General features: G+C 42.5%; 1 protein-coding gene across 1 annotated transcript; it reads right to left on the minus strand.

The window, feature by feature from the left end:
- Window positions 1-2,496: 2,496 nt before the first annotated feature.
- LOC114029743 (keratin, type II microfibrillar, component 7C) lies at window positions 2,497-13,240 on the minus strand. The gene is made up of 9 exons (XM_027844363.1): window positions 12,820-13,240; window positions 8,128-8,336; window positions 7,401-7,461; window positions 7,154-7,249; window positions 5,985-6,149; window positions 5,629-5,754; window positions 5,088-5,308; window positions 3,585-3,616; window positions 2,497-2,972 (listed from the first exon to the last, which is right to left on the minus strand). Exons 1-9 carry the CDS (start codon window positions 13,201-13,203, stop codon window positions 2,806-2,808), a joined length of 1,461 nt encoding a protein of 486 aa, XP_027700164.1. The 5' UTR covers window positions 13,204-13,240; the 3' UTR covers window positions 2,497-2,805.
- Window positions 13,241-25,246: the final 12,006 nt, after the last annotated feature.

Raw genomic sequence — 25,246 nt, forward strand, 5'->3', positions numbered from 1 at the left:
GTCTTTCTCCCTGCCTTCGAGTCTACTTATCTGGCATAGCACAGTAGTGGACTAGGGGTGGGGAGCTCTCACTCCAAATCCCAATTTTACTACTTACTAACCATCTATCACTTATTAACTATGGAATCTGAGCAAACTGTTTTGCAAAAAACAATATGTAACTGCTGGAAGACAGCTGCATTTGTAGTCAGAGATTCTAGATTTGTACCCCAACCCTGCTGCTTACTATCTATGTGACCTGGGAAAGTCACTTGACCTCAGTTTCCTCATCTCTGAAATGATTAGATTGGATTGGATGATCTGTAAAATTCCTTTCATCTTAAATATTCTGTGGTCACTCTTTTTCTTGTCTCTCTAAATTCTCTGGATTACCCCAAACCATGAGGTTCAGGACAGTGAGAAATGGAAAAGAAGCTGAGAGAGTTACAGTTTCTGACACATAACTCTATGGCCAGGCAGAAGTAAGAAGAAAGCATTCCGAAAATCCCTATTTAAGGTGAGAGAGCATGTGAGGGAGGGAAGAACAGAGATAGAGATAAAGAAATAAGGACTGTCTGAGAAAAATGAGATAGACTGGGAAGGGAGGGAAATCTGGAAGGAGGAAGGCCAGTTCCGTCCTTAGAGAGTTCTCCATCCAGTGGGGGAGATGGGACATGAATCCAAGAAAAACAAAACAAAACAATCTAACAAACATTTGTTAAGGTCCTACTACATATAGGTCACAGAGAAACAAAGACAGAACTGGAAGTAGATGGACCTCAGTGATGGGGGAATAGGGTGAAAGCTGAACTGGGTGGGGGTTAATAAGGAAAGGCTTCCTAGAGTTTGGATCAGAGGTAGGGAGGGAAGATGGGAAGAATGTCCTATGCCTGGCAAGAGGAGAATAGCCTGTGGGAAGATTCAGAAGTGGGAGGCATGCTGCAATGGTGATGGTAGGAGGAAGGGAGCAAGTTCCTTGGACAGAACTGAGAATCTGAGTTGGGAAATCAAAGAGATAAGAAGAATAAGTCTCAGGAGGGTAGAGAGGTCCAGAAGTCCAGGGTATGGAGTTAAATCTAGAGATTACTAGAAGCAATCTGCCTCTTGAAGGATTTCATAGCACTTAGTGTGTATCTCTCCTTAGTATTTTTCATTTTCTACCTTGTTATTGGCATCCATGTTTTATCTCTTCCCTAGACTACAAACATTTATTTTTGTATTCCTAGAACATGGTAGAAAGAGTTGGTTAGATGGTTTGCTTAGCATTGTTGGTTAAAGCCCACATCCTTCTGAGGGGAACTGGATCTTCAGTTTAGTTCACAGCCTTGTGGTTACTGGGGTTAGGGCTATGGCAAGTTGCCTCAAAACAGCCCCATCGTTGGGAAGGGAAGAAAGAGTGAGACAAAGGTGAAGTCACTCTCCTTTTAAAGGCCTACTGAGTCATCACTTCTTCCTTCTCAGTAACCAATGAAGGGATTGCTTCATTATCTCAAGGTGCGAGGGTCCTTTAGTGCTGAGTCATGAGGTAAAAGAAGAAAGTGCATACCTACAATGCTCCCTTCAACCCCCAGTTACCTGGCTTTTTGTTGACCTGCATTAAATTCTTTCTTCAGTGCTATCTAGACCAGGTTTCTTAAATCCCTAAGGTCAGGGTTATCCAGTAAGGATCCTAAATCTATTTAAGTGGTAGAAAGTCCTTTAGAAGACCATCAGGACCCTTCTGCCAAGGGGTGAGATGTAATAGGCTGATATAGTGTTTCCTTAAAAGGAGGGAATGCTCAGAGGATTAGGGCTCAAATCTTTGTAAGTTATCATGATCTGTTTTGGTATCGTGTCCCTTGTTCTTTTGCTCCTTGGTAGCAGGGGCTGCATTTTATGAAAAATGGTTTTATTTTCCTTAGCACCTTACACAATCTGTACGTAGGAAGCCCTTAATAAATTTTTGTTGAATAAATAAAGAAAAATTTTAAAGATCCATGTGGCCTTTCAATAGCTGTTTGCCATTCTAAGTCCACCCTCTTCTCTCCCTCACCTCCCCAACAAAACTTGTATAGTGTATATAGTGTCAGCCTTGTAAGGCTTTTGTCTCTGAGACTTTATATGTTCCTGAGACTTGGTCAGGACAAGATCCATGAGCTCTTATCTTGGTATCTAGGTTGCTCTTAACCCAAAAAGAGTGTAGCAGAAATGACTCTGAATTTGGAACCCAGAGAGCCTGGGGTTGAATCTCAGCTTTGCTCCTAATTATGTGTGATGTCGGGCAAATCACTTCACTTCATTTTTCTGTTCCTTGGTTTCTTCATCTTTGAGGAAGTCAGACTAGATTATCTCTAAGTTCTCTGTTATTGGAATCTATAACCCTAAAATCTGCACTAGTGCTCATACCAGTGGCATCCTCTGCTTTGTCTTATTCTCCAGGAGGGCTTGCTATTCCAGTGGGAATGTTCTATTCCCAATGGACATCACCTGGATGAGAAACCACAAGAAAGCCATACATTTCAGTGCCAAAAATGGCTTCCAAAGTTTATTGGATAAACATAAGACAATATGCATCGAGAAGGATCTGAGGCAGATTAGCAATGACCTATATACAAACCCCTTTTGGGTCCAGGATCCAAGAAGGGGCAGTAAATGGGATCTATTTCCCTACCATCAGAGGTATGTCTCCAGATCAAGGGTGTAAGGGAATGGGGAGTTTGGTGTATTCTCAGAACACGAGGTAGGAAAACAGCTGTTTTAGGAGGCTGAGATCTAGTGATGGGGGGATTAGGGAATAGGGCACATCTGGAGATGATGGAGAGGGCGCCTCTGGTTCTCTGTCTTCTTCTAGCATCTTCCACAGCTGGTGCCGAGGGGTCCACAGGGAGCACAGGTTCCTGTGCTCACCACCAGGTTCCCACTACAAGGGGCACTACAGACACTGCCAGTGATAGGTCGAGAGCCAGATTGGCAAAGGTCACCACAAGAGACACCACCCCGGGAGCTACTCACACCTGCAGAAGTAAGAGAGGAGGAGAAGGAAGAGGGTTCAGGGCAAGATTAGATTTCCTGCTTGTGAAGCCAACATTTTCAAGCTCCCAACTCCAAGCAAGACCAGTCATTTCTTGGCTCAAGCCATCCTGGGAACCGTCTCTCTAATTTGGCCAGACTTCCCAGGAAGGAAATGGTAGCTGTTTCCTCGTTACCCTGTTTCAGTGTCTTCCCATTTTCCCATCTGGGAAGTCCTTCCTGAGGCTAACCTCATGGGACTTCCCTCCCATGGCTTACTTGATCTCCTATCAGAGAGCACTCCCTCTTGTCATAGTTGTTGTTTGTCCTTCTATTCTTGAAGAGGACCATGGCATCAGAAAGACGATGCCACGACTTGCAAGTGAATTGGATTTCAGTGAGGGAGGGCTATGCCAAGTCACCAGCCTCACTTTCTCCTCCAGAGTCATCTGGGTCCAGTGGCAAGATGTAAATCAGGATGACTGGAGTTTGTCCTTGTGCCCTCTTGTCATGGTCGTAGAGGAAGCACCTCTTACAGGGTCTCTCTACCCCCCCAGACAAGAAGTCCTCCCTGCTGTCTAACTTCAATCCCTTCTTTCAAAGTCAAAATTACTTACAGACATTTACTGCACCAACACCTTCGCATAGCCTGAAGAGGGGAGAGAAAAGGAGAGAAAAGAAATGTCAGAATAGGATCCCAACTCACTCAGTCTCAGTTGATAAATTTCCAGGAATGGGGAAGCAGATGGGTGAAGCTAGAGAGATGGGGCTGGGGGGAGGGATAGGATACCTGGGTACACATAGTGGAAAGAGCCCTGAATCTGTGGGTCAGAAGGACTAGGCTCAAATCTTGACACTATTTTTCACTACCTGTGGGATCTTGGGCAAATAAATAGCTTAACCTTATTAGACTGTAAATTCCTTGAAGGTAGGGAGTGTTTTTTGCCTCTTTTTGTATTCCTAGCACTTAGCACAGTGCCTGGCACATAGTAGGCACTTAATAAATGTTTGTTGGTTGATTGATTAACGCTGCTGATGTCAGAGATGTTTGAAACCTTGCTCTCCTCTCTGATTACTTTCTAGATTAGTGTTTCCTGATTGGTGGGAGTTAGGGGGTCATTTTAGTGCATAGTCAAGACCTCACTAAGGTATTCTGGGAAGCTGGGTTTTCTCTCTTCTCCCTTACCCTAGCACTGACTTAGAATCCTCTGACCTTTACCTGGGGTAGGGGAAATATATAATTATCTGAGTTAAATTAGCTACAATAAGTCACCCTAATCTACCTGTCCCAATCACTGGTATACCTCTCTTTAACGTCCCCTAACCCCAGGCCTTCAGACCACTCTGAAGTCTGACATAAGGCCCCTATCTCCAAGCAAGGCAGGCCAGTGTAGTCCAAAGAGCACTGGAACTGGAAGCCTAGTTTTGAGCCCTGGAAATCTTTTCCCCTAAGCAGCTCATAAAAATAATTCCATTTTCAGGAGGAAAACACTGTGGTATAGTAGGCAGAACACAGGATTTGAATTCAAGGCCTGGGCTACAATCCTGGCTTTGATGCTTCAAGCAAAGGGCCATCAAAGTCAGTGTTCTGGAAGGGGATTGCCTTCACTGTGGGTGAGGACTTTCATGTCCCTCCTTAGATAGCCTACCAGTTCCTTATGCTCAACATGGCCAGACAGCACTAGACATAGAGGCAAGAGAAATCTGGGTTAAAATACTGTCAGTGACATTTACTAACTGTCTGACTCTTGGAAAGTCACAGTCTCTGACCCTTAGTTTCATTTGGAAAAATGAAGATGCTGTTATCTGCGCAGAGTTATTGTGAGGAATGACCTTTTACTCTTTAAGGTCATAGAGAATGGTGATCAGAGATTTTCCCCTTTCGCCTGGCTCCATTTTTAACTTGACTATTTACTATCTGTGGTGACACCATTTCTCCCCTCACTCCCCTCTTTTTAAGGGCTTGTTATTTTAATTATGGTAAATTTAATTTAATTACATCATTATTAATTACACTTAAATATAATTGGGTTAATTACATTGATATTAATTATTAATAAAGAAATTTCTCTCTTGCCAACATTTGGGAATTCTTTGGAACTTGGTTTAGGGGTCCCTACCTGTATTCCTCGCCCTCTAGCAGCCGTCTGTAGGTGGCGATCTCGATGTCCAGCCCCAGCTTAGAGTTCATGACCTCCTGGTACTCCTTCAGCAGACAAGCCATGTCCTGCTTGGCCTTCTGCAGAGCCTCCTCCAGCCCTGCCAGCTTGCAGCGGGCATCATTGAGGGCAGTCTCACCCTGCTGCTCAGACTGGGTCACAGCAGCCTCCAGCTTGGAATTCTGGTGGGGTGTGAGGGTGTCATAGGTAGGATGTGAAAAGAGAATTATTGAACTGTCTTGGACTCATGGAAACCTAGATTCTATGACACCAGCAGAGACGATCCAATTATTCCCCCATTCCCCTGGGCTGTCCACACAGGACTACTCCAAGAAAGAACGTTTCATAGTGTCTGGTGGTCTATCAACTGTCCTAGGACAATCCATAGAAAGTCCACCTCTCTGTTTTTGGAAAAAGTTTTATGGCGCCTGACTTGAATCCCTCTGGCTTCAACTTGACACGTTTCTGGCAATGGGGGGACAGAAGAGAAATGTGTTCATACCTGGCACTTGGCATTCTCCACCTCGGCGGTCAGCCTCTGGATCATGCGGTTCAGCTCATTGATCTCCTCCTTTGTCCTGCGTAGACTCTCCCCATGGCGGATCACTGTGGCCTTCATCTCCTCACACTGTGGGAGGCAGGGAATTTATGAGTGTCATCACATTCATGCCTTTGCCTCTGTGTTATCTCAGCTAGAGAAGGCATCTGTGCTTTCTTCAAATACCCCCAGAGAAGACTATAAACCACTCTGGGGGTGTGTCCATAAACAGAGGGGCAGTCCATTCTGACATCTACTCCCCAGTCCTCAGATTCCTCCCACTACAGCTTCCAGGATGTGAGGGAGCCAGACCCATTCACCTTGCTACGGTACCAGGACTCGGCCTCAGCCCGGCTGCGGCTGGCGATGTCATCGTACTGAGCCTTGATCTCGGCAATGACACAGTCCATGTTGAGTTCTCGGCTGTTGTCCATCTTCACCACGACCGAAGTGTCTGAGATCTGGGTATGGAGGATTCGGATCTCCTGTAAAGTGGATTGGGAGAAAAGAGGACAAACAATTCCTTTGGGCTTCATTGGTCCAGACTCCTCTTGTCTCATTGGAGCCCAACAACCCATGTCTAGAGGGGATGCATCTCTGTGAAACAATATGACATCCTTCACAGAATGAAAATTTTCTTCAGGTAAAATAACATTCATTAGCAATTATCTCTATTCTGGACCTTGTTTCATCCCAATTATTTCTTGGCCTTCTTTGATTTTAGACTGACTTTCTCTTTCTCTGTACCTGAGCTTTTTCTAGACTTAGCCACTGCTTTCATTTAGCCCAGTGTTCATGGGCCCATCTTAACCTTCTCTTAACCCAAAAGAATTAGGAAGGGCAAAAACTGTCAGAGAAATTAATTTTCTCTAAACACAGCAGAATTGCTCTGGGGATTTTCCATGGCATGAGATTATATATGCTATTGGTCCTATCTGTCAGCATAGAGAAAGGAGTTAGCTCTAGCCCAGAAAGAATGTTCTGCTGGTCTCAGTCTCTGGTACTTTGGGAGAAATATCCTTGCTTGGCTCTAGACTTTTCATTACTAGATCCAGAGAATGCAACACTCACTCCCCTCCCTACCCCCATTTACAACCACTAGTTCTACCCATATTTCAATCTCAAACCTGATCACCAGCCTTGGGTGGCCTGGGCAGGACTGAGGTGACTACAAATAATGGAGGAGAAACCAGGGAGGAAAGAGAGGGAAGGGAAGAAAGAAGTAGAAGATAGGGACATGGAGAAACAGAGAGAATAAGAGAGGAAGAGGGAGGAAAAGAGAAAGTGGGGCAGGGAGGGGAAGGAGAGAGAGAGGAAAGGGGTAGAGATTGAGGGAGGGAATAGGGCTGAGCAGAAGATCAGTAGAGAACACAATGGGGATCAGTAGGGTGCCTATGACCAAAACAGCAAACCATTGTCTTGGATTGCCAAGCCTTCTGCTCCAATGATGCTCTGGGTACCCCGACCTTCAATGACCAGCTTCCCTCACCTCCTCATACAGGGCTCTCAAGAAGTTGATCTCTTCTGTCAGTGCCTCAGCATTGGCTTCCAGGTCTGACTTCTGTAGGTAGGCACAGTCCACTTCCTGTTGAGAGATTGTAGGGAGATGACTGAGCAAAGTCTATCTACTTTTTCAGAAGACCAGAAAGATGGAGGCAGGCCCCTGGCCCCAAGAGGCTGGTACAGGGTGGGAGCAGGACGGATCAGGTTCTCATCCGTGGTTCTCAGTCACTCACCTTCTTTAGTGCCACAAACTCGTTCTCAGCTGTAGCCCGAAGGGCGACTTCTTCTTCATACCTGAGGTGAGAGAGAAGAGGCTCAGGCTTTGTCTGAACAAATCTCAAAAAATGACTTTAAATCACCTAGAGTCTAGATGTCCAAGTTTTACAGAACAAATCCTTTTATTAAAGGTTTTGTTCTGGAGAGGTTTAGAGTTAGTCAAAGGGCAGTACTTGAGGACCTAGAGGGCCACATGTGGCCTCGAGGGCACAGGTTTCCCACCCCTGGTCTAGACAGATAAGATCAGTCCTCAGAAGACTGTTGCCTCAATCTCCCAGGACACCTCTGTCCACTCCCAGAACTGTGGCTTGTAAGGAGCCACTGAGCCTGGATGATGGCTCAAATCCATTCGTTCCCAATGCAGCTTTTCCTTTGGCTGAGCCATGGAAACAAGGTAGAGAGTGGTTTGGAAGGGTGAAAAAGGAGCAGGACACCAGGATAATACATACATAGGCATCGTAGTCCTGGGAACCTTTTGTCCAGTCCTGGGCACATCACAAAAATTGGCTTATTTCCATTCCCCAGGGAGTTGCTTCTCTAGAAGCAGATGTTCTAAGATTCCCACATATACCCCCAATTCTAGTAAAGCCTGGAATGAATATGTAGGCAGTATTTACAAGCCTGATTTAGGGGAGCATTGTTAGCAGACACCAGGAACCTTTCCCACCCCCATGAATTACTCACTTCTTTTTGTAGCCCTCCAGCACTTCCTGCACGTGGTTGAGCTCAGAAGCCAGGCGACCACTGTCAGCCTCGACACACTCCAGCTCCCGCCTCAGGGTCTCGATGTAGCCCTGGAACAGGGGCTCCAAGTTGCTCTCGCAGCATTTCCGGCTCTGGTAGAACTGCCACTTGGTCTCCAGAAGCTTGTTCTGCTGCTCCAGGAAGCGGACCTGTGATGCCAATGGCAAAAAGTCTGAGTGTGTGCCTCTGGGGAGCTGATCTGTGTGATGGCACCAGGGATAAAAATAATGGAAAGAGCATTGGATTTGGTGTTAGAGCATCTGGGTTCCAATTCTTTTTGCCTCTGTAAACCTGGGTGACTCTTTTAGCATCTCAGAGCATCAGCTACTTCAAATGAGAAATGAGACAGCTTCTGTATCTAAAGACCAAGTCATCCTTAGGAGTCATAGAGTTTAATAATAGCTAACATTTATATAGCATTTTCATGTTCGCAAAATGCTTTGATTTTCAAAACAACCTGATGGGGTAGTTAGTATTATTATTATTTCCATTTTATAGATGAGGATACTGAGGCTGAGAGGAGGCAAGTCATTGGCCCAGAGTCATCCAGCCAGAAATCATCTGAAGCAAGATTCGAATGCAGGTCTTCCTGATTCCAAGTCCAGCACTTTATCCATTATGCCATCGGATAGCCTTCAAGAAAGACTTATTAAGTGCCTACTGCATTCAAGACGATGTGCTAGTTAGTTATTGAACATTACATAGTCCTTGCTACCTAGAAACTTGCAACCTGATGGGGGGGCAGGACAGGCACACAAATCAATATGATACAAGGTAGAATATGATAGGCATGAAAGGGAGATCCAGGTAAAGGACCCAAAGAAGCGTTAGGAGGGAGGGTTTTTCAACTGGGGATGCATGAGGATTCCTAGCTGAGGTGGTAACTGAACTGAGTCTTAAAAAAAGAGAAAGATTTCAACAGGTGGAGATTAGCAGGATGTACATAAATCACAGGCATGAGGGATTGGTCCCCGAAAGTGTGGGGAGATAGAAGGAACCAGAATGAGATTGGAGAAAAGTTCCTAATCCATTCTGGCTGGAGTATGGAATATATAAATGTAAGATGGTGCCAAATTGTGGCCCTTCTGAAACACCAGGATGTGGATTGTATTTTACCCTCTAGGCTATAGGGAGCCATGGAAGGTTTCTAAGCAAAAAGTGACATGATCAGACCTGTGCTGGCTGGTCTATAAGGTATGAGTTGGAGACTTTCTGTTCCTCCAACAAGACAGTCAGTCTCCTGACTCCAGGAGTTTTCTCTGGCTGCCCCCTGTGCCTGGAATTCTCTCCCTCCTCAACTCCACTTCCTAATTTCCCTGGCTTCCTTCAACTCTCAGGTAAAACCTACCTTCTGCAAGAAATTTATTCCTGGTCCCCTTAATGCCACTGCTTTCCCTCTCAGATTTCCAATTTATCCTATATGCGTCTTATTCATACACAGTTGTTTGCATGTGGTCTTCCACCATTAGTCTGCAAACTTCTTGAGAGCAAGGATTGTTTTTTTCATTTTTTGTATCCCCAGTGCTTAGCAGAATGCCTAGCACACAGTAGGTGATGAATAAATGCTTGTTGACTTGACTTGGAGAGAGGAGAGACTGTTGGAGATAAAACTGTTAGGAGACTATATAACACTAATCAGGGACTCTTGACAAGAGCTTGAGCTAAGATGCACCAGTATGAGTAGAAAGGCAGAGGGGAATTTAAGAAATACCGATGAGGAGGGAGGCAGCCTAGAGTCATGGAAAGAATATTGTGTAGGCAGGAGACCTGGGTTTGAGAAGAATCTGCCTCTAAAATGTCTGATCCTGAGCAGATTGCTCCTTGTGCCCTAGTTTACTCATCTATAAAATGGGCATCACAAATTGCCTCACCGGCTTGTTGTGAGGAAGACAATTTGTGGTATCCTATTTGGTGTATGTCGTAAAGCTCTATTAAATGGGATTTATTATTAAGACAGAATCAGCAAGATATAACAACCAATCAGAGCTGGGGGGGAGGGGAGAAGAAGGAGGAGGAGGAACTCTGTTGGGTTTTTTTCATCTTTGCGTGTCCAGCATCCAGCACAGAGCTGACATAATGCTGTTCAATTAAACCAAAGAGTACACTTCCTCTCATACCCACACCAAAAAGGTGAATAATAAGGCTGCATAATGCACAAAACATTCAGTTGTTTCATAATGATGCAATTAGAATCAGCAGCCACTGAATGTGAGACTTGAAAGGGACATCAAAGATCATTCAGTCTAACTCCTTCATTTGACAGAGCTGGAAAGGGAGGCTCAGAGGGGTTGAGCAACATGCCTTAGGTCACACAGCACCTTAGTGAAAGAAGAACTATATCCCAGTTCTCCAGACTCCCAGAACATCACATTTAATAACCATGGACTGAAGAGTTTGAAAGTTGCTCCTCCCACCTCCTACCCTGGTTCCAGATGGAATTCCATTGGAGTCATTGAAAACCTAGCAATCTCTCTTGTTTCGGAGAAGGGGATTCACAGCAACCTGTCCTCTTGTCTAATGACCTTTCCTTTTGGTCAATTTTTCTTTCCTTTCATCTGTTCTAAAACCCTCATGTTGCAGTTTCAAGCTATTTCTTTTGGTCCTCAGTGGAGACAAAAGATGGCAGCCTCTTCCTCTCCAGAGTGAAATTCAGTATGGTTCTGGCCAAAGGCTGTCAAGGAAGTCAAGGTATAAGGGAAAGAATGCTCTGTAGTAGCAGAATAAGCACTGGACTGTGTATGGAAGGAGATCTGGGTCTGAACCTCCACTCAACCATTTAATTGGCTGTGCAGGAAAGTCATTCCCAGCTAGATGGTACAGTGGCTTGAGTGCCAGATTTGGAGTCAGGACAACCTGAGTTCAAATCCAGCCTCAGACACTTCCTAACTGTGTGACTCTAAGCAAGTCACTTAACCTCTGCCTATCTCAGTTTCCTCATTTGTAAAACAGGGGGTAATAAAAGGGTCAAATGAGATAATAGTACTTTGTAAACCTTAAAGCCCTTTCTAATTGTTAGCTATTATTCCACTTTTCTGGGACTCAGTTTCCTCAGTTGTAAGATGAAGACATTGGACTAGATGATCTCCAAGGCTTCTAGGGTTCTTGACATCTGATTCCTTTAAGGACAGATCCTCTCCTCATTCTGTCATCATTCTGATTTAGCTTAAAGATACTTGGACCAAACACTTCTTTGACCCACATTCAAATGGTCAGGGTGAGTGAAACCTTTCTTAAAGAGAGCTTTGAGGATCTTCCCAAGGTCATGAACCATAGGAACACTATGATTGTTTTGTTCTTGTTCAGTCATGTCAGACTTTTCATGACTCCATGGATCATAGCATGCCAATAGTAAGTATCTAGGGGGTTTTCTTGGCAAAGATACTGGAGGGGTTTACCATTTCCTTCTCCGGCTCATTTTATGGATGAGGAAAATAAGGCAAATAGAATTTAAGTGATTTGCCCAGGGTCACAGAGCTAGAAAGTATCTGAGGCCAGATTTGAATTCAGGTCTTCGTGACTATCCACTGAACCACCTTAGCTGCCTTCTAGGTGACCACTACACTTCACTTCCTGATTTATAAAAGGTTAAAAAACTCTAGGATGAAAGTGACCACCACCAGGAAGGCTAAAGCACAACACAGTAGACAGAGGAATAGAAGGGCTTTAGATATCATCTTGTCTAATTTATATCTGGTTCAGAGTACCTTCTACAATACCTTCTTCCTCCATAGGTGGTCATTCAGCCTCTCTGTGAAGAGCTCCAGAAATGGGAAACTCACTACCTCCCAAAGGCCAATATTTCAACTTTGGAACAGATCTGATCCCTAGGAAGGTTTTCATAGTGGAAATATGTCCTTCATCAACTTCCACCCATTATTCCTCGTTCTGCTTTCTGGGGTCGAGCGAAACACGTTTCATTCCTTTTTCCCATGACAATATCTAACTAGGTTCATAGGCTCGTAAACCAAGAGCTGGAAGGAATTTCAGAGGGCCTCTGGTCCAATTCCCTAATTTTTACAGATGGGGAATCTGAGGCTTACATGAGTTAAGTGACTTATCCACAGTCATGCACCATCCCAACTCACCTCCATCCATTCTTTTCTTCTTCAAACTAAATATTTCCAATTCCCAACCCAAACTCGTAGAGCATGCTCTCCAGGTCTCCAAGCTTCTTAGCATCCTAACTCCATCCCCCTCTTTCTCTGTCTCCACCTAAGGCATTGAGATCTAGAACTCTGTTCAGCTGTGCCTAATGCTATCCTGCTCTCTCATCTCTTTTTGTGTTTTAGGATCATAGATTTAGTGTTGGGAGGAACCTTAGAGGGCATTGAGGCAATTGAGTCATTTGATAGATGAAGAAATGGGCACAGAAAGGACTAGTATCTTGTCCAGTAGCACACAGCTCCTAAGTTTCTGGGGCAAGGAGTTGAATTCAGGTTTCCTTGATGTCTAACCCAAGGCCCTATCCACGCTATGCCATGTCGCCTCTTCAATTATTTTTCACTCTCAACTCTTCTGCAACCAGACTAAAAGTGTCCCAAGGGTAGCAGCCATTTTCTCTTCTTGATCTGGGTCTTCCCTTAATGCCCAGCACATAGGGAGCTTGGGAACCCAAGGGCCTATGACACTGACCTTGTCGATGAAGGCGGCGAATTTGCTGTTGAGACACTTGATCTGTTCCTTCTCCTCATGCTTCACACACTGGGCGTTGGGGTCGATCTCCAAGTTTAGGGGGGTCAGGAGGCTCTCGTTGACAGACACGGTGGTGATGCAGGGGGTGCTGGGCCCGCACACTCCCCCAGAGCGGTAGCCGAAGCTCCGGCCGCAGGAGCCAGCCCTGTAGCCTCCACAGATGCTGCGGCTGCCAAAGCCTGTCAGTCCCCTGTAGCAGGACACTCCTCGGTAGGGAGCGGCGCTGATGCAGCAGCGGTCACCCAGCCTAGGCACGAAGGCCGAGACGCAGCTAAAGTTTCTGGGGCGGAATCCACAGCCCACAGTGCTAATTCCACAAGTCATGGCGAAGGTAGCAAGAGGTCCTGGTGCAGATGGATGAGAATCCAGCAAATACTTCTGAGATCTGGGCAGTGGCTCTGCCTTTTTATTTGTCAGGGAGAGCTGCATTAAAGGGGGCAGCAAAAAGGTGATGATAGGTGCATTTTATTGGCTTGGCATCACTCCTGTCTTCTTAAAAACCAACTTAGCTTGCCTCTCTGGTATGGCTGTGTCAACAACCACTGTTCAGGGACCCACAGATCCCATTTCAACTTCAAAGCCTTTATAAGCTTCCCCCCCTCCCCGTCACACTTTCCCTTCTACCCAAGTGCAAAAGGCAAAAGACTTCCTAGTAGTTGGAAATTGTAGTTGGCTCCCCCCCTTTCCTTCTTCTTCTCTCTCCCTCCATTACTAGGATCAGTGCCACCCCCATCCAGGAATAAGACCCATGAGGGGGGAAAATGGATGTTTTCTTTTTTTTCCTATTTTTTAAAATAATTTATTTATTTTTAGTTTTCAACATTCACTTCCATAAGATTTTGAGTTTAAAATTTTCTCCCTCTCCCTCTCCTCCCTTTTCCTCAACATGGCATGCAATCTGATATAGCTCTACTTACATATTCATATTAAACATATTTTCATATTAGTCACGATGTAAAGAAGAATCAGAACTAATGAGAGGGACCACGCGAAAGAAGAAATAAAACAAAACAACAAAAGAAAAGGAGAGCCATAGTATGCTTCCATTTGCATTCAGACTCCATAGTTCTTTCTCTGGATGCGGATAGCATTTTCCATTGTGAGTCTTTTGGAGTTGTCTTAGATCCTTTGCATTGCTGAGAAGAGCCAAGTCTATCAAAGGCAGTCATCACACAGTGTGGCTGTTACTGTGTACGATGTTCTCCTGGTTCTGCTCATTTCACTCAGCATCAGTTCATATAAGTCTTTTCAGGTTTTTCTCAAGTCTGCCTGCTTATCATTTCTTATAGCACAATAGTATTCCATTACATTCATATACCACAACTTGTTCAGCTATTCCCCAGTTGATGGGCATCCCCTTAATTTTCAATTCTTTGCCACCACAATAAGAGTTGCTATAAATATTTTTGTACATGTGGGTCCTTTCCTCATTTTTATGATTTCTTTGGGATACAGCCCTAGAAGTGTTTTTCCTGGGTCAAAGGGTATGCACAATTTTATAGCCCTTTGGGCATAGTTCCAAATTGCTCTCCAAAATGGCTGGATCAGTTCACAATTCCACCAATAATGCATTAGTGTTCCAATTTTCCTACATCTTCTGCGACATCTATCATTTTCCTGTTTTATCATATTAGCCAATCTGATAGGTGTAATGTGGTGTCTCAGAGTCATTTTGATTTGCATTTCTCTAATCAATAGTGATTTAGAGTATTTTTTCATATGACTAAAGATGACTTTAATTTCTTCCTCTGAAAACTGCCTATTCACATCCTTCGACCATTTATCAACTGGGGAATGACTTGTATTCCTTATAAATTTGATTCAGTTGTCCATATATTTTAGAAATGAGGCCTTTACCAGAAACACTGGCTGTAAAAATTGTTTCCTAGCTTTCTGCTTCCCTTCTAATCTTGGTTGCATTAGCTTTGAAAAACAGATATTTTCGCTCTTCTCAGGTGGGAAAAAATGTAAACTGTGTCCTAACCTCTTAGAGAGGGGTCTAGACTTCTTTGGGGAGAGTGACCCTCTTTGATTAAGCCCTATGCCTAACAACCAAGTTTATCCTTCTCTGCTAAAACCTTACTCCATTGGGTCATGTGGGGGTGAACTTTGGTTCCCAAAGACTTTGATGGAGTAGAAGGGTGAAGAATTTGAGGGCCTTGACGAACTGATTATTCCTCTTCCCCCTCCCCCAAATGAAGGAAATATAGGATGAGGAATCATAGATAATAGTGATGGAATGAACCTTAGAGACTGCTTAGTCTAGCTGCTCAGTTTTTTAGGGGACAAAATGGTGGCTCAGAGGACTTACATGACTTGACTAAAGGCACATACATAGTTAAGCAGCAGATTTGAACCCAAATATAGGTTGAGATGTTCAGAGTTATTTTCCAGGGCCTCTTCTTTTGCCCTCAATGTCAACTGGTCCTCTGCATCCAATTATCTTTATGGGCCCAGAGGAGGAACAAGCTTTGATATGCAGACCATGGAAGCGTGCCTTCAGGTTTTTCTTTCGTCATCAGAGCTTCTCTGTCTTAAGTGTCTGAGCCTATAAATTCTTCCTCAATAAACCTCCTCTGGTTTATGTCTCTCTTGCCTCCTGTACATTTGGGATATTGCTGACTGCTGGGTTTCCTGGACCAGTCACTGTCACATTCCAATTGTCCTTTGGACTGAAAATACTTCTCCACCATGGATCCTGTATAGCCACTGGAAGCCATCTGGACTGGTCCCTGAGCTTTGACCCTCTCTCTTCCCTCTCATGATGAGAGGTTCCCCAGATGAAGGGGGGAGTGAATGAGAGGCTTGAGACAGAGGAATCCTCCACAGTGTTCTGTGGAACCTCAAAGGCCTTAGATGCAAAATTAAAGACATGAAGCAGTGACTTTAAAAGAAACCGGGAAACAAACCTAAGAGGGATGGAGTCTCCCCAACCCCTCTTCTTTGGTATCTCCATGTTGACCTTCCAAGGGTTTTGAGTCAGGGTCCTTGGGGCCCCAGGGTATCATCTGTAGATGTGGAAGTTTGGGGAAGCAGTTAGGCAACAAAGAGCAAGGGGAAGGATGTGTCAAGTTGGAATGTGGATTCCCAGTAATGTCTACTAAATGACTAAATAGGATTTTGTATCTGCCCCCATTTTGGAGAATTATTCTATGGGAGAATGAGTATAGGGTTTTAGCTTGCTTGAGTTCCCAGTTTATTCTGGGATTAATTGGGTTAGCAGGAGGTGAATATGCCCTACAACTCACAGGAGACAAAATCCAAGAAAAGAACCTTCATAATATCCATATGTGAACATACCAAGTATGAGTAACAAGCAAGATGAACTACAGATAACAATGCAAGGAGGTATATCTTACATCATGGCTATCATTGAGATTTGGGGGGTTGAGAGCCAGGCTTAGAATGTGGTTGCAGAAGAGTAAGCCTTATTCGAAAGCACAGGATAGGTAGGAGTGGGATAGATTGGGATGGAAGTTAAGTAACATTATATAAGATTAAAAAAAAAACCTATGCTTTTTGTTCACAAGCCTGCCAGAGATAATTTTTATTAATTCAATTATTCTAATTCTAAGCACCTCTGTTCAAGGAGATGTCCAAGAGGGTACAATTTCCTCACACCTCTGAAAATTTCTCAGTTGCCAGACATTTTGGAATTGCAATTTACAGTATTCCCAAATAAAGACAAAACTTCACAATATGATATAGCATAGTCACAGACATTAGATGAAAGTTGACACTAGAATCCATTAAAAAAACCAGAATAGTCACTTTGTGACCTGTTGAACAGGGGTTCCTAATATGTTTCTGTGTCATGGTTACCATTGACACAGTCTGGTGAAGCTTACAGACCTCTTCTCTAAATATTTTTTTAGTCTGGATTTTCCTATTTTTCCCAGTCTGAAGATGCAACCTCTGGTACTCATTGGCTTTGGCCCACTTGGTTTCCCATCTAGGCCAATTCATGCTTCCTTAGGCAGCCAGGTGCATCTCCCCACCCTCATCCACACCTAATGGGGGTTGCCCTCTTGGTGCCAGACTTTTTGAGGATACTTAATACATACTGCAGTTCAGAAACCCTGATTTAGTTTCAGAAGTAGGTTAGGCTTTGAAAAGGACGTTAAAAAGTATTTCAGACTAGGACATTTTGAGAACTGATAGTTAAAGACAAATAAAAGTTTCTCATTCAAATTAGACCAAAAACTTCAGAGAAAAGTACTACTAATAGGATTTTGTAATATGTAACCTAAAGAGGGAAGGGATGTGTTTTTATATGTCTATGTGTGAATATATTTCCACAAATATTATATACTTATGAAAGGAAATATAGGAACCAGAGGAGTGATACATGGTAGAGCATGTTTGGCAGAAAATTATTGGAGACAGAAGTAGAAAAAATGGTAATTGGGAGATAGATATCAGGATTCTGTCACAGAGACGTGATACAGTGGTGATGGGAGATTTCAATTATCTAAACGGTTGCTGAAGCTAACTCTCTTTCCAAAGCAGAGGAACTAACAATACCTTGATTTGCCTTCATGATCATTTCATATTTTAAAAGGTAGAAGAATCAATGAAGGAAATTTCTATTATGTATCTGATTCTTACCAGAAACAACTGATTGATGTGGTGGAAATGATGGGAACCTTGGGTGGAATTTGTCTCTGTCTTAGAATTTGTGACCAATTCTACTATATTTGTACTGTATACTGTATATTCAGTATCCAAAAAATACTGAAGAAAATAACGCCTTAAAAAATAGCCTAACCCAAATGGCAAAAGAGGTCCAAAAAGCCAAGGAGGAGAAGAATGCCCTAAAAAGCAAAATTGGCCAAATGGAAAAGGAAGTCCAAAAGCTGACTGAAGAAAATACTTCCTGGGGCAGCTAGGTGGTGCAGTGAATAGAGTGCTGGCCCTGGAGTCAGGAAGACCTGAGTTCAAATCCGTCCTCAGACACTTGACACTCACTAGCTGTGTGACCTTGGGCGAGTCACTTAATCCTAATTGCCTAAAACAAAAAACAACAACAACAACAACAAAAAAGAAAGAAAGAAAGAAAATACCTCTGTAAAAATTAGAATGGAGCAATTGGAAGTTAGTGACTTTATGAGAAATCAAGACACTGTAAAACAAATCCAAAAGAATGAAAAATAGAAAACAATGTGAAATATCTCATTAGAATTTGTGACAGAACATCTAGGCCTAGTTTGACATGAACTGTAGACTTTAGGATAGCAGGATTTCAAAGGGTTCCAAAGAGTGGGATTCTGTGGCCTAAAGTGGTGCTGGGCAACTCTGACCAAGAGGAGTAAGAAGAATTATGAAGACACAAAGAGAAATAATTCCAATAAAGAAGAAAGGGGGGGAATTGTCTAAGGAGACTAATGTGAATCTCTGGCTAAATCACTGATGACTTAGATTTCAAGATATGTACCAAAAATAGGAGCAAGAGTAGGCAATGAGCCATGAACTCAAATCACAGCAATAATAATAACAGCTAACCTTTATATAGAACTTTAATGTTGGTGAAGCACTTTACATATATCATCTCATATAATCCTATAAGAATTTTGGTCATACCAGAATAGTGTCAGAATGCTAACGCTCAAAATGACCTGAAAGCTAAGGAAAACAAAAAGAATATTTTTAAAGCTATATTGAGAAGTGTAGGGAGAAAGATAGAAATATATATATATATATATAGTGTATGCGTGCATATATGTACAACATAGATGCACATGCACATACACATACATGAACATATGTTTATGTGTGGATAATACATGCGTATATTTACCTACCTACATACATGTATTCGTTCCCTGATAGGGACTGATGGATTCAGAAATACTTACTTATTCAGATTCAAAGATAACTTGATGTCAACTTGAAAGGAGATTTCTAGTGGAGTTATCCAAAGATCTGTGCTTGTGTCTCTACTTTATAACATTTGTGCAGCACCTCTTGTGGGAATATTTCTCCAATTCACACACACAATGGAGGTTTGGGTTCCCTAGGAGGGTAACTACCCTTGCGTTCTAGGGGTACCCTGTGGGTGTCCATTCCTAACACTATAGTCCACTTGTTTACTTCCTGCTAATAATCACCAGTAGACACAATTTGCTCTTAGCAAAGTTATTCTAAGACAGTGGAGTTAGAACAGTAACTACAGAACATTTCCCCCACCGACCTGGGATGCACCTTCCTACAGATATACATAGCATCCGTAGGAAGAGTGGGGACAGAGTACAATGGTAGTGATGAACATGTGTAAAGAGCACATAGGAACAAGTCTCAATTTCCAGGGCTAGTTCTCTTATGTTGATAAGATGACTCTATTCTTTGCTGCCTGGGGTCATGTTCTTTGAAGTGTCTCCAGCCTTCAGTGCCTTCCTCATTACATCTGTCTGTCTTCAAGTATGTGTCTCTGCTCCCTCACCTGTGCCTCCTTCAACTGAATTCTCTCAAATGGTCTCTCTGGTTGTTGGATGTAATTTCTCCCTCTGGATGGGTAGCGCTATTATTAGAGGTTACTGCCTTTTATTGGGGGAAGGGAGTTGGGAGAGAAAAATCTCCTTCCTCCCAGAGGGATAAAGCTGGGTTTTTCTATTACTGCTGCATCTTGCTTGAATGGCCAGGCTGTCTTCAGGGCATAGCTATTTCAAGTCCCCAAGAATGGCCATTTTTTTGCTTGTCCAATGGCCAGGCTTCTTTTAATTCCATCAGAGAAAGAGGTTCAAATAAGTGAATAGGGGCTCACCAAGTAAAACCTTGTTATACTATATTAATACTATACTGTATTAATATCTCATCATCTCAACACAAAACCACAATTCTAGAGGACTCAAGATGAATTAAGTTACTGACCTCCTGATAGAGAGGTAATAGACTCAGAGTGCAGAATCGGGTTTTTTTTGGTCATGGGCAATGCAAGAATTTGTTTTTCTTGCCTATACATGTTTATGGTGGGATTTTGTTTTTCTTGTTTTCTCTATTTTTGAAGGAGGTGAGGAGGATGGGAGGGAGAGAATTTGGATCTGAAAAAAAAAACTTAATTAAAAAATACTTCATCATTTATGATTATAACCTGTAACTATAACAACTGAGCTGGGGGCAGAGGGATGATGGGAGAAAATTAAATCTTCTCCCTTACATTTGAATTAAAGCATAGATGGTATGCTTATCAAATTTATAGATGACATAAAGCTAAGAGAGCCAACACAAGGCCATGATTCAAAAAGCTCTTCACGGGTTAGAATATTGGGCCAAATTTCATAAGATGCAATGTAATAGGGATAAGTATAAAGGCGAACATTCAACTTCATAAGTACAAGATGAGGAAGGCATAGCTAGATAGTAGTTCATCTGCAAAAGCAATGGAGTTATAGTAGATTACAAGCTAAATATGAATCAAATGAGAAAATATTTGTAAAGCACTTAGCACAGTGACTAGCACATAGTAGGTGCTTAATAAATGCATATTCTCTTCCCTTCCCTTTTTTCTTCCCTTCTCTTCCCTTTCCCTTCTCTTCCCTTCCCTTTTCTTCCCTTCCATTCTTTTCCTTTCCCTTCCTTTCCTTTCCCTCCATTTCCTTCCCTTTCCTTCCTTCCTTTTTCCTCCATTGCCTTCCCTTCCCTTCCCAATAACATGACAGCCAAAAAAGCTAATGCAATTTTAAGCTACATTAGGAGAGACATAGTGTCTCATGACTAGAGAGGCGGTGATAGGTAAGGAGGGGCCATATTTAAGTGGCTGCCTCTGGACAGTGATCTTCTCTGTATAGGTCTGGATCTGCCCTAGGCCTCAGGCCTAAGGGGTAGTACACAATTATCTTCTCAGGGGAATGTAGCTATTTTCACAAACTGATCTGGGGGAAGCTACCCTTAGCCTGAAAATTCCTTATCGCAACAATCTCCATGTCCTGAAACCTCACCCGGTGGCAGTCCTTCTTGATCTCTGAGTCTGCTTGGCTCTTTTCCTTCCCTGATTTTCTGTACTAAAGCACTGATTGCCTGAATCTCTTCTGCTGTTTCCCCCTCGGCTCCATGCCCTGGAGGGGACACACACACACATACACACACACACACACACACACACACACACATTCTCTCTGTCTCACTCTGTCCCTTCAGCTTTCACATTTCACAGACTCCAGGAAGCAAGTGCAGTTGGTGCAGAAAAAAGTGTACAAATCATATACATGGGCCATAGCAGCTATCTTCAACTACATGAAGCAGGAGCTAAAGGAATTAGACCCGTTCTGCTTGTCCCCAGAGAGTAGAACTAGAGGTGATAAGCTGAAGATACAGAGGCAGATTGATCTTGATAGAAGAAAACACTTCTTAACAATTAGAGTTGCCTAAAAGTGGAAAGGGGTTGCCTTAGGGCGTAGGGACCCTCTTAGTCCCTGGAGTTCTTCAAATAGATGCTTGATGACTACTTGTTGGTGTGGAGAAGATAGATTCCTATCTGAGTACACCTTCTCAGAGGTCCCTTCTGAGATAGAAGAGTAAGATAATCAGAAGCGTAGATTTACTAGTCTATCCCAATCTGTATCTGCCAAATCCTTAAACGTCCCATGAATTCTCTCTAAGGCCCTAGAGTGCTTGACTATTACTTAATCCAAGGATGGGGAACCTGTGGCCTCAAGGCCACGAGTGGTCCTCTAGGTCCTCAAGTGCAGCCCTTTAACTGAATCCAAACTTCACAGAGCAAATCCCCTTAATAAAAGGATTTGTTCTATAAAACTTGAACTCAGTCAAAAGCCACACTCAAGGATCTAGAAGGCCACAGGTGGCCTCAAGGTTGTAGGTTCCCCACCCCTGGTCTATTCTCCTTCCCTTATCCCCCACCAAAACAACAAAACCCAACAAACCAGAATGGTGTAGCAGTGCCATACAGTGGAAATAGCTATAGACTAGAGTACTGGAAATCTGCCCTAGGTCTTCCACTGACTAACCAGATGTGTGAACTTGGGCAAGTTATTAAAATTGTAAGCCATTAGACTATAAGCTTTCTGAGGGCAAGGACTGTTTTGATTAACACTATATGACTGGCATATAGTATTTAATAAGTGCTGATTGGATGATGGATTCAATCAATTGATGTAAAATGAGGTACTTAGATGAATTCTAAGGTCTCTTTAAGATCAAAGAATGTGTTGTTGTTGCTGTTGTTTGCCCTTTTTATTGAAGAGGATCATGACATCATGGAGGTGATGCCATGACATACAAACGAATTGGATTTAAGTGAGGGAAGATGTGCAAAGGTTACCAGCCTCACTTTCTCCTCCAGAGTCGTCTGGGTCCAGTAGCCAGATATACATCTGGACAACTGGAGATGGTCCCTCGAAGAATTTAGTCATTCCCTGAACACCTTCCTTTCCTCCCCACTCCCACCCACCTGTTTAGGATCCACCTAGCAAGGTATAATGTATGCAACTCATTAGTCAGTCCCACAGGCTCTTCTTAGCCAGTAAGGAAGTCTGTTCAATGGTTTGTCATTTTTGTGTTTCAACCATTCCTTCCTACTTAATTACTCTGTAAATGTCTTTCCCTTCCACCAAGCCCTCTTCCAATGCTTGGGTTCTCAAAGGCTATGCCTGCAAAATGTAAGCTCTGCAAAATGTAAAACCTACTGGAAAGGTTTTATGTAGCACTTAGGTGGCAGTTCAAATATGCTATATAAGGACCATCTAAGATAAATACGGAGTTTCATCACCAGTATGGTAGACATGTGGTAAAGGATTCTTTGGCCACAACAACTCATTAAAAAAAGCAAAATACAAAATGGCCCACGGTCCTATGCAATACCCTTTTGTTTCTTCAGTAACAGTGGTAGTATGGTAGAAAAGGGAATTGAGGATGAGAAGAATCACAGAGCTTTTAGGCCATCCAATAAACTTTTCCTTAGCTGTTGTTCCTCTAAATGTGAGCTTATTATCCAAAAATCAATAAATGGACATACTACTGGATGAACTGAATCATATCCATCTCAACATTCTCACTATAAACATCAAAACGAGGGAATAGAAGGATGCCTCACAGGTGCTCCTTGGAGAGGCAAAGAAAAGCAATGGTGTAGTTGGTTTTATCATACACCCAAAGGTAAAAAGAAACATCTTTTCATGGAAGATTTGGTTGTCTGATATTGCAGTACTCATGATAAGTATTTGCAAAAAATCCATTGGAAAATAATTGCAGTCATGATCTACTGTGAATATACTGTTAAGCTATTCTCAGCAATACAATGAACCAAGACAATTCTGAAGGACTTATGATGCTATCTATCTCCAGAGAAAGAACATGAGATAGAAATGTGTTTTGTGTGACTACATATGTATAATTTATGTCAAATTGCTTGTCTTCTCAATGGGAGGGGGAGGAAGGGAGAGAATTTGTAACTCAACATTTGAAAAAAGAATGTTAAAATTGTTAATTGGGAAAATAAAATATTAAATTATGTTTAAAAAACAAAATAATTGCAGTCTATGCACTAACATCAGTTGCCAAAGGTAAAGAGGAAGAAGAATTCTATGCCCTTGTCAAATTTCTAAAAATTAGTGAACAGACAATTTGATACTTGGTGATTTCAATGCAAAGGTGGAAACAAATGAAATTGTGAGAGATACATTGGAAAATGAGCAAGAAGGTTCAATCAGTCAATACTTAAAGAAATTAATTCAGACTATTCACTGGAAGGTAAATACTGAAACTGAAGCTTAAATATTTTGGCTCTATACTGAGAAGATAGGACTCATTGGAAAAGACCCTGGTGTTGGGAAAGATTGAAGGCGAAAGGAAAAGGGGATGGCAGAGAATGAGATGGATAGACAATGTCAGGGAAACAACAAACATGCACTTGGACAGACTTCGAGAGATATTAGAGGAGAGAAGGGCCTGGTGTGGTATGGTCCACAAAGAGTTGGACAGACTGAACAACACTTTGGAAAATATGTCAGGAGTGAGGGATAGTAAGAAGTCAAGTTTTGGAGACTCTTAGAAGCTTCTCACACTCTTACAACATGAAAAACTTTTTTTAGGGGAAGGGAAGACGATGGACAGGGTGAGAGCCAAATAACATCACAAAAAATGAAACTGACTGAATGTTAGTAGAGTCATTATTGATGCGGGAGTCAATCCTGAATGAGCTCACTATGTATAGTCAGTCCACAGACTTGGAAGAGTACAGATCAAAATTATTAGAAAGCTAGAAGAAAAAATAGTAATGAAAGAGATGTGGCATGCGGTTGAAACTTCTCAGTCCTGCCCTTTTTAAACAGGTTGTATATAATTTAAAATAGACAATAGACAGCAGAAATAACAGCATTGAAGATGATGATTTTATACAGTTGAACGGATGTAAATCAACAATTATGTCAATAGATTTAACCTCAAAAGGGGATAAAAAAGCATCTTTGCTGTCAAATATATTGCTTACTTGCCAAACATAAATAGATGACAGCTAAAGACATCAGTTTAGAATATTAACTTGCTTGTAAAATCTTATAAAATGGTTTTATAAACCAGAGTCATAGAATAAAGAAGAAAAAAAAGGATGACAAAATTAGTTTAAAGAAAACTTGGTGAGAAGCCCAATTAAGCCCAGCTACCCAGATGGAATTTAAGTGTAATAAATAGGGGAGGATAACAAATGGGGGGAGATGGAAATGATCCGAAATAAAAAAAACCAAACTTCTCTCACTATCAAAGGCAATAGATATATCATGCTTGGAGTCTATCAACACAATCCTGAATATGCTTAGAGAGGAGGCAGACGTGACACTAAAGAGAACAAGACTAGAAAAAATAGCTGGATTAAATGAAGCATACGAAAGAGATCTGTGCTAGAGGCAACACAATTGTGAGGGTATCGAGAGATCGACTCACAAGGTATTTGGAAGAAGGAAGGCTACATAAGGTGTAGAAAAAGCAATCTAGGACCTTATTGCCCCTTTCCCCTGCCTCCCAAGGCAACCAAGAGAACATCGACAATTTGGTCCCATATGCCTGTTTTCCTCTCTAGATTGCATATGCATGAGAATCATCTCCACACAAGGGGCAGTATGGAAAAGTGAATAGACAGCCTGTCTTGGAGGCAGGGAGGCCTGGATTCAAGGCCCGCTTCTGACATAAATATTGTACAACCCTGGGCAAGTCAATTCTTGGGCCCCCAGAAATTCAATAAGACTATAAGTTGGAGAAGAGTTGCTGATATAGTTGGTCACATGCGAGGAAGCATTTGGGTTCCCCAAGATGCCAAACTCCTTGGCTGCTTCATATCAGGTGGTGGTTCAACTCATTAAATTAAGTAAACAGATGATAGATAGATAGATAGATAGATAGATAGATAGATAGATAGATAGAT

Source organism: Vombatus ursinus, unplaced genomic scaffold (genome assembly GCF_900497805.2).
Source record: "Vombatus ursinus unplaced genomic scaffold, bare-nosed wombat genome assembly UNPS02014941.1, whole genome shotgun sequence".
Taxonomy (NCBI): domain Eukaryota; kingdom Metazoa; phylum Chordata; class Mammalia; order Diprotodontia; family Vombatidae; genus Vombatus; species Vombatus ursinus.